This window comes from Antedon mediterranea, chromosome 8 (assembly GCF_964355755.1).
Source record: "Antedon mediterranea chromosome 8, ecAntMedi1.1, whole genome shotgun sequence".
In the NCBI taxonomy this organism is placed as follows: Eukaryota; Metazoa; Echinodermata; class Crinoidea; order Comatulida; family Antedonidae; genus Antedon; species Antedon mediterranea.
In genome coordinates, this window is record NC_092677.1 from 1,527,538 (window position 1) to 1,538,465 (window position 10,928).

General features: G+C 33.3%; 1 protein-coding gene across 1 annotated transcript; it reads left to right on the forward strand.

The window, feature by feature from the left end:
* Positions 1-7,688: 7,688 nt before the first annotated feature.
* LOC140057091 (uncharacterized) lies at positions 7,689-8,420 on the forward strand. The gene is made up of 3 exons (XM_072102629.1): positions 7,689-7,898; positions 8,007-8,039; positions 8,166-8,420. Exons 1-3 carry the CDS (start codon positions 7,689-7,691, stop codon positions 8,292-8,294), a joined length of 372 nt encoding a protein of 123 aa, XP_071958730.1. The 3' UTR covers positions 8,295-8,420.
* The last annotated feature ends 2,508 nt before the right edge of the window (positions 8,421-10,928 follow it).

Here is a 10,928-nt window from a genome sequence, read left to right on the forward strand (position 1 = left end):
AGACAAAGGTTTCAAAGCGCTGTGTTTTCCAAGATCAGTGCAAGCGTTCTTAACAGAAGTAATGGTGATATGTGAATGTGCACTAATTTTTCTGATTTTCCAAAGCGACTGTAAGTAGAAACTTAAATGTCATGCATGTTATTAGTATGGTCCTACTATTATTTTAACATAGACTATAAGACTGAAATGGCTATGGACGGTGACTGAATCTATCCAGCCTAGCATGTGCCCGCACACTCCGAAATCATGGAGTTTATGAAGAAGCTTAGAGTGGCTGACGCGATCAAACGCCTTTTTCCAGTCCAGAAAAATAGCATCAATAAGAGGATTGGCAATATCAAGGGTTTTAGCCCATTCATGGTATAAAGAAGTAGCTTGAGTAACACATGAGTGGCCTGGATAAAATCCATGTTGAACAGGGCTAATAAAACCATTACGCTGCAAGTGTTGGAGGAGATAATCTGCCACAAAGCGCTCAAGTACTTTACCCACGACTGAACAAAGTGAAATAGGTCTATAATTCGATATTTCGTTTCTGTTACCAGATTTGAATATCGGAACGACATTGGCTAGCTTCCAATCCAAAGGAACTCTACCCTGATCAAGAGATAATTTAAAGATCCTACACAGGATAGGAGAAATGATCGGGGCAGCCAAGCTGATCCATTTGTTGTGATCGGTGAACGTGCAAAAAAATCATACCTTTTGTTGTTACACTATAACAGTATTATTATTATTAATATAATTATATTAATTAATTTAAAATGTCATCGAAGCGTGCGCATTGGCGATAAAGTAAAATACCTTATTTCATTGTGGGGAAGCCCTGAGTTCAGAGATCGGTTGGAAGTGAAAAACTGGCGTAAAAGCACCGGCAACAAAATGTCTGTGTTCAACGAGATGGCGGACACGAGAAGATGGGCCATCCTCATAAAGAAGGATTTAATATCCCAAACAAAATTGAAGGGGTCGTCGTATAAAGCGGCGAAAGACCGAGTAAATAAATCTGGAGCCGGTGCAAGTACGGGATTTGAACATTTTTCTGCCATATGATATTTTAGGTCATAGACCAAATATAAACCCAAACCCCAAAATGATCGGCTGGTTGGTATGCCCGACAACCAATCGATAATGCCGAGCACAAGTGTTCGGTCTAGGCCTGTAACTCCTAAACCAACCACTAATACTTTTAATAACAACGAAGGTAGGTCTATGCGTGCGTTAGAGTTTGGTCAATCGCCAGCGAGTGACATCATATCCGTTTGTAACGCAACTTCGTTGCAGTGAATCTGAACACTTTGCTCTTACGATGCTCATTAAAATATGACCGTGGCTGTGATACGAAAGCATAATTCCGTAGGTCTGAACATGAGTTTGGTTTAACACAAGTAGGTAAATTTGTGAGCTCTTGGTTTAACACATACGGTAGGTAAATATATGGGCCCTTTGAGAATAAACTTGCAATACTTTGACAATACTGTAAATACCTATTAACTAGTTTTGGTCCTCATTTGAATCGAACATTTCTTACTTTGAATGTTCGTACTGTTAGATGTAATATAAAAATATATACAAATAAACTTTATTACTGAGATTGTGGTTATGCTCTACTTCTGTTAGATATATAAACACATTATTATATACAAATAAACTTTATACTGACAGTTCCTTCTCAACGTTTGTATTAATTAATAATTACCAATAATATAAACGTCGTAGTGGTGTATCGTGACATGTACTTTAATATTTCAATCGATTATGACAGTGACAGTTTTAACAAAGTATTAAATCGCAAATGTTTTACTGTATTTAGAGGTATATTATTTATAGGCCTATAAAACATGAACAAAATATTTCGTTACTGAGTGGATAAAGAATATATTTAAAAATTGTTCCTCTTTGTACCTATCCGCTTTCCCGTCCCTCAACCCTAATGTTACATACAAAACACAAATTGGGTTTCTTTAAGTGAGTCCAAATTTGGACTCATTTTGTTTCTCCTTCGGAAGTAATTCCCAGGGTGCTAATTTTAGTTGACTACATAAATCATCGTGTCTATTTATTCGTTTCTGTAAACGACAATGTATTGTAGTCCTGTGGTACGTACATTTGAAATCGCCAGTTTTGTTACGCTGAAATTACTGTGTATTCGAGAACCATCTAGTATACATAAGTAGGCCTACATTTCCGTCATTATTTGAAATACAAATAATACAATCATGCGTTTAATGTTATTTCCGTATTATAGAGGTGGTTCAAACTTAAGTCGACAATTAAATAAAAAACTAATAATTTAAAATTAAATTCCCGTTGTCTGTGTTTGCGCGGGTGTGTCGATTTGTTATCCTGCCGGACCACATAGTTTGGTTTGTGAAACCAGAACAGAAAACGATAATAGAGAGAATGCACATTCACTAGAATTGTATTTTGTTTTTTTCGTCTTTCTGATTTTAACACTTTGCAGCACAATGTTATATTTCAAAAGCAAGTAACGTAGCGTATTGTAGTTTCAGATACAAGTGCCCAAACACAAGTGTCAGTGGATGCTGGTACAGCGAGAGAGTTTGACAATGTAACAATGGTGTGTACTCCATCATTTCTGTCAGGAGATTCATTGGTTCAACTGGCTTGGACAAAAGCTGATGAGAATGGTAAACAAGAAGGAAGTGCTCTTGTTATTTCTCCAGGATTAACATCCAATGGTCGTTACAGTTTGTCCAATAATAATCTTATAATAACTGATGTTGAACGAGGTGATGCAAGCAACTACCGTTGTGCTGTTAGCACCAATCTTGCAAATCCTGGTGAAAACTTTGCAGAACTCGCAGTCAATTGTGAGTACAGTATAGTAGAATTTTATGAATATGCAATTATTTCTTCAAATACAATAAATAAGTGTGAGGATGATACTGTATTTTAGACATTATAATTTGTTTATGTTTAATGTAAGAACATTTGGACATACAAGCTACAGTAATTGTTTTGTGTTAACTTATTTTAAACAAGTAGTGTATTTTGTTATTGATTTCATTTGTCAGTTAATTGTGAGTATAAAGTAAATTATGATGAATATTTGTAATTTGCACATTTCTTCAAATTATAATAAATTTTTATCAGAATTTCAAAGCGAGATGATGATGCTTAGAAATATACTTATACAGTACTGTATTAAAAGCTTAGACTTATCAATGTTGTTGAAAAAAATAATTATTTGAAAATGTTTTGTCTTGAATGTTTAGACATACAATATTGTACTTGTCGATAAATAGTATTGTGTAGCAATTGAAACAATTAATCACAAATTATTATCAAATTTATCATAAAAATAAAGTTGTGTTTGTGGTAATACATGAGTATTTTAAAAATTGTTATGTAAGTTTTCCATGAACAGATATTGACAACCCAGGTTTGAAGCTAATGTCTAACGATGATGAAGCAGCAACATTTGAATGTACTAAACCTGACGGATTCCCAACACCAATTAGCATCACATGGATCAAAGATGACGTCACACTTGATGTGTCTGATACACAAAAGTATCCGTCTTCTGATGCAACATTAACAATTAATGACGTTGATGAAACAGATGAGGGAGTTTATCAGTGTAGAGCAGAGAATGCTGCTTACAGTGGAACAGAAAGAAAACTTAGTAACACTGTTACCCTCATCACATTAGGTTGGTACGATTGGAATCAAATAGTTTCATAACTGTTAATTGATACAATGAATACATACTATATATAAACAGACATTTCATTCTTTTGGATCGTGTTTTCTCTACCACAAATAATTTTTCTTTTGTTTCTACACTGATATGGATAGCACTGGTGAGCTAACACAACAAAAATGGAACGCTTTAGTTGTTTGTTTTTTCTTATTATTATGCAGGTGTTTTGATATGAACGCTTGATACGTTTCGATAATAATGCTTTTTTATTTATTTAGAATTTACGAGTATTTCTATATCCAGTAAAGCCTGGTTTCCATAAAATCGCTACACCGTGTCGCCGACTGCTGTCGCCGACAGAGCGTAGCGATTCTATGGAAACGCTATAATTTATCGGGGATCTAGTACGCGAGCGCTAAATATTCTTTGGTACACGCGTATACGACTCATCGCCGACAAAATCGGCAAAGTTGAACATGGTTGAACTTTGCCGATTTGTCAGCGATGAATTGGGGAGACCTCCCCGATGCGCGTCGGTGACATTTGCGCGTGTAGCGATTTCAATGGAAACGGTGTAGCGATTTTATGGAAACCAGGCTTTAGTCAACTATAAGTACGTTGATTTTTATTATAAAATTGTAAATTTCCGGGTTTCAACGAAAAGAATAAAAATAAATGAATGAAAATAAATACAATCCGGGTTTGGTTCCAAAATAGACAAGCATGAAAATGGGACAAATCGATATGAGCATCGGTGTGTCTTAAAAGCAACAACGACAATTAGTATAAATCAGAAAAAAAAAAAGAAACTACGGTATATACAAAGGTTCCCTGGATCTGTACTGCTTACGCTCTGCATATGTATCACTTACACTTTAATATTATAAAAGGGTTAATTTCATACAATTATGAAAACACTGACACAGTACTGATAATTGTTCAGTTTTAAGTACAGAAGTTCCAAAGAGTGAGGGCGTGTGTAATTCAACTGATTTTGTTGTTGGAATGACGTTTGTTGGTGTGCTCATTGGATTCATTCTCTGTTTGCTTGTGGGTTTTATCATCAGCAAAATAAGGAAGTCACATGAACAGGTAAAGTATAATTCTGAAAGCAAAAGTGTAGACTTAAATAGACCAAAGTGTGAATGAAATACCGCATACTTAAGTAATAGAAACTATTTTAACATTAAATATGATGGTTTATTTTGAAGGTACCTACATCGAAAAACACCAACCAATCAGGGGTAAGGATGCTATACGTCACTTTCACTCGTCATCATCATCATCATCATCATCATCATCATCATTTATTATTACTATTGTCACCAATATATCAATAAAGGTTTTACACGTTTTTCATTCTTTTTTATTTATTTTTAGCAGCAGGAGTATATGACTTATACTGGAGAGACAGATAAAGAAACCAACCACACATACCAAGATTTACAGAAGAAAGACGATAATCAAGCTGTATATGTAAATGTTAAAGCAAAGAGGGACAACAAATAATGCATCTTTAATTGTTAATGAAAAATCATAGTTTGTAAATTGTTGATTTTAATAATATAACTCAATCATTTATGGGTAAAACTGATCAATTAATTAATTAATTTAAAATAACAAGAAAAAGTGTTAATTCTGCAATTAGTTATAAAAAACCATACACTTTACTTAGTGCCATTGCCTACCAATGGTATATAGCAATGTGTGATGTAAAGATGAAAACCATAGTGTAAATAACAAGATACATTAATTATGCGAATTCTATGTCTTGGTCATTTTTTTCGTACTGGAATTAAAATTTGCTTGTAGTTGAATCGTTGAATAGAAAAATAAGGATTTCATACACCAATATGCGTTTAAGTTCATATTATTAGAGGAGTGTTCTTTAATTTAATTTCTTGATTCGATTGCTTTGTTTGGTTGCTCGTTGCCATTTTTCATAACTGCATTCGTTCAAAATTATTTTGAAACGAATTTCATCGTCTTTCGTTCAAATGTAGCCTAATGACGCCTGACGCCCTCTACCTCACTCTATGTAGCTTTCATTTTCTTACAAAAGTGCTACACACTCTTTAGTCTTCACGCTCATTAGACATTACAAGCAAGTATCGTTACAGGTTGGTTTATTTTTGTTAATATACTTAATACATAACTTGTCAAACTACTTTTTATTATTTAGCAAATTAATTGTCACTAATAAAAACGGTAAGGTACTCAATCGATATTTGACATGGACGATACTGTATGGAGGAAGTAGACATAATATCAAAGTATGAATCCACACTCATAACAATAACAGGAACAATCATTATTTCAATATACATTATATACAATAGTGGAATAGTTTTGCTGTATAGGCCAACTGCGTCGTATTTAAGATTCCTGCTTTAGATTTGTGGAGATGAAGACGGATATGTCAATATGAAATGTGATTTTTTTTTCAACTTTGTGTTTGTAAAAAGACAGTTCTTTAGAAATATAGGAAATATTTTTATTCACAAAAAATTAATCTAAACATTGGGCCACCATACATTATGGAGGAAATAAACAAAACATTTAATTCAATTCGCATTCTGACAATACAAGCGATCAGTGTCCTGTATAGTATATACTGAGAGACAAGAGTGAATGTATCATTTGGGATTTTCAGATTGTTTAGGCATGATCTTAACAGAAGTAATGGCGATATGTGAGTGTGCACTCATTTTTCTGATTTTCCAAAGCGACTGTAAGTAGAAACTTAGAATATAATTGGCGTAATCAATTGTCATGCATGTTTATTAGTAGGACCCTACTATGGTTTCAAGACTGAAATGGCTATGGAGTTTGACGGCGTAGTAACCAATTTTTATTGTATTGTATTGTTTGTATTAATTGATTTGTTTTATACAAATACATGAATACTCATTCATTTTGTGTATATAGTTATAAATGGTCAAACTCATGTTGTCAATGTGCAAGATGCTACTGTTAAATTAGGTGAAGATGCTATTATCACCTGTGATTACACACTCACTGGTTCAAGAACCTTTCTTTCTGCTCAATGGTACAATAGCAATTCAGACGAAAACCTTCTTGTTAATACTGCAGTGTCACATTCTAATGGTAGATATACAGTTGATACCACACAAACTGGTACAGCTACTCTCACCATTGCAACCTCAGTGTTGTCTGATGATGGATACTTTAGGTGTAGAATTGTTGATTCAACTACTGTTTCTTGGGAAAACAACGGAAATCTTACTGTTCAATGTAAGTATGTAATAAATCCACGAATGGTATACTGTAGATTTAAGTCATTTAAAAATAGGCAATCATCATTTTAATATAAAGACAATTGATTTTGTCAATACAGATCTGGAAACCCCCATTTTGAAGTCGGACACATTATCTGTCATGATAAATGACACCGCGACATTTACATGTACTCAACTTATCGGTGAACCAAAATCAATTACTGTCAGATGGACAAAGAATGATGCTACGCTAGATATTTCTGATACAGACAAATATCCGTCTTCTAATTCAACATTAATAATTAATAAAGTAGATGAAATGGACGACGGAAGTTATCGGTGTGTAGCAGGGAATGCTGCTTACAGTGGAGATGAAGGAAAACCGAGTAATCCTCTTATACTCTCAGTAGGTTGGTTGCAATAACGCTGTTATAACTAATGATACAATAATATCATTATTTTATTGATATCATAGGTATATTATATGGAACCAAATTAAGAGTCAATCATAATTATACAGAATATTCCAACAATATGTATTATGCGGTAACAGTTACACAGTTTAGTTGTAATAGGCCTTTTTACAATATAGCACAAATAATATTTAAAACCAATAGTTGCACTGACTATGTTTAAATAACATAATCATATACTTTCTATTTCCTTAGCATTGAGAACAACTTCTTCTACATCCAGTAGGTCAACTACACGTACGTTTCATTTGTTTGCATTGCACTAATAGTTTTCCATTTTTAGGCCCTATAATTTTGTGAATAAAAAATATGACCTTTGTATATTTGTTATGTCACAATCACTTGGTAACTCTGATTCTCCTGAATCTTGCGTACACAGAAGTTCCAAAGAGTGGTGAGGGCGTGTGTAATTCAACTGGTCTTGTTGTTGGAATGACGTTTGTTGGTGTGCTCATTGGATTCATTATCTGTTTGATTGTGGTTTTTATTATCAGAAAAATAGAGAAGTCAAAATCGCAGGTGAATTATAATTCAGAAAGTAGAAAAAAATAGTCGAAGGTTTAGTGAAATACCGTCACAATTAATGGAAAATGTATTCAATTTACTTTTTGATGTTTTATTTTAAAGGCACCGACATCAACAAATGACAACCAATCAGGGGTAAGGATGCTATACTTCAACCTTAATTATTCGCTTTCACTTTGATCATTATCATCATTGTAACCAAAACACAATAAAGGTTTGCATGATTGTAATTCATCTTACTTTACTGTTGTATTTTTTTAGCAGCAGGCGTATATGACTTACACTGGAGAGACAGATAAAGAGGATAACCACACATACCAAGATTTACAGAAGAAAGACGATAATCAAGCTGTATATGTAAATGTTAAAGCAAAAAAAGACAAAAAATAATATACGTTTAAAATATAAAATAAAAGAAATACATTATTATTATTATTCTTATTATTAATGGAATATCATTGGTTTAAAACTACAATCACATACATCTTGTTGTTTTGTTATAGAATACCGTATAGAATAAAGAGAAATCATAACATTGATAAAGTGTTTTCTTTCTCTTGATTTAACTATTTAACGCGTACAAATTAATAACAGGAAATGTGAATACTGCAATTAGTATCATCATTAACTAAACAAAATATACACAAGTACTTTTAGTGACATAATATATACCAATATATAGCAACATGTGATATAGATGAAAACCACAGACATACTTGAAAAATGTAAAAAAAGATATGTAACTAACAACGATACATTTATTAAAATGTTATTTTCTATTTTTGATTTTTTTTGAATTAAAACTTGCTTGTATTAGACCGAATTTGATTCGTTACTTTGATTTTAATGTTTGAATGCATTAGTACATTGACATATAATGACATACTAGAATAGACTAGACTATATAAATTCTTTTAACTCGCGTGTAATTGTATTATTGTTATATAGCATTCTTTAATTTAATTCGCCTCGAGATGTGCTTTTGTTGCTTGCTGCCATATTTTTTCAAAGAGTTTAGTAATGATCAAATTGATTTTGAAACGTACAAACTAAATTCTAGGGACAAATTGGATGGAGGTTTTAAAGTTATGTGCGATTGAAGTTCATTTTCTTTTTTAGGGAAGACATTAAGAAATACCTATAAATATAATAAATAGTAGTTTGAACTATTTACTGTATTAATACAATTTATTTTAAATAATTGATACTATTAAAAAAGATTAATTGTATCATCTTGATTTGGACGGAAGTACAGTACACTATAATTATGAAGGAAGTAAAACTAATATATCACAAGTGTGAATGACAATCCAGAATCATAACAACGACAGGAACAATCAATACTTCAGTATACAATACAGTACAGTGTGGTAGAGTGCGAGACAATAATAGTGAAATAGTCACCACCTAATAAAGCGGAAAAGATTTCCATATTTTACAGATTTGTAATGGAGGTGAAATGTAAAAATTAATGCGATGATTGTAAGTACACATTTTAAAAATGTTTTTAGTCGCGTGGAAGCGACTCTATAGTTCACTAAGTCGGTCGGTCGGTCTGTCTGTCTGTCTGTCTGTCTGTCGGTCTGTCTGTCGGTCTGTCTGTCTGTCTGTCGGTCCGGTATCACTATGCGTTTTGTCGCTTTATGACCTTATCTTGATATCAGTTTAATCTAGCTAAGTCAATTTTTTACAGAATATTCCTTATGGCCAGGAATCGATGTGGTTATGTTTTCACGGTGCGCAATAAAAAATTACGCGGTCTACGCACGATTTAACGAAATCACGTTTGTAATCATATCTTAACAACCATGAATCACAATTAAATAAAATTTGGTACTCATAAATTTCAGGGCATAAATCATCATATGGCAATACAATTACGTGCGTAGCGCATGTAACGCATGCGTACGCGCGCTTAAAATTTTCAAAATTTATTTTCGATGAAATAAGAGTACGTTTCAGGCAATTTTAAGCGTTTACAAAATTGCCATGAGTGCGCAGATTTTTGCGCGCGCAGTGCGCGTTAAATGTTATTGCGCACACTTTTTGCCCGATTTCTGTTTTCTTGACTTAATTTTCAACTCGAAATTACGTTATACGAGCACGTCAAATGTGACAGGCTACGCACGTGTAAATTAAAAAAATATAAATGTTTTTAAACATTTCAACATTTTTAAACATGTTCAGTAATTTCGGTCAGTATAGTTCACTATGTCGGTCGGTCCGTCTGTCTGTCTGTCTGTTAGTCTGTTTGTCTGTCGGTCCGGTATCACTATGCATTGTAGCACGCGACTTAATGGCTGTTGGCCTTGTTTCACAAAATGACGCAATCGTAAATCGTTAATAGCTATTTTGTTTAATTTATTTTCAGATACAAGTGGAAAGTTTGACAATGTAACAATGATGTGCACTCCTACATTTGTTACAGGAGATTCGTTGCTTCAACTGGTTTTGTCAAAAGTTAATGTCAGTGGTCAACAAGAAGCTAGCTAGCTAGGCCTTCTTGCAGTACAGAAGTACAGAGCAAAGATCGTTAAAAACAAGGCCAACAGCCATTAAGTCTGCAAAAAAAAAAAATCTCTGTAATAATGTACTTTAATTACTGTAATAATCTAGGTATAGATTATGTTGACCGGGCCAGTGAGAGGGCGTTCGACTGTACTACCATAAGTCCTCTAAGTGTATACAACTTACTTCTTGTCTACAAAGTGTATAGTAGTATGCTAATAGTACTATTATTAGATTAGGTAGTTGGGAGTAGTTTGGAGAGATACATCTAGTACTGTATATGGAACTATCTGTGTTAGCCGCCTTTGTATTTTTAGATATAATACCAATAGGTACTATGTATTGGGATGCAATTCAACAGTTATGAATAAAAAAGTCCTATGTACTCTGTATGTTGGAGGAAATAAGCATAAGAGAAAATAAAGCCTTGACCACAGGGTGTAAGTCACTATTTTGAATCAGTAGTATGACTTCTTACGAAATAATTTTAAAATTATCATTGTATGATCGAAAAGA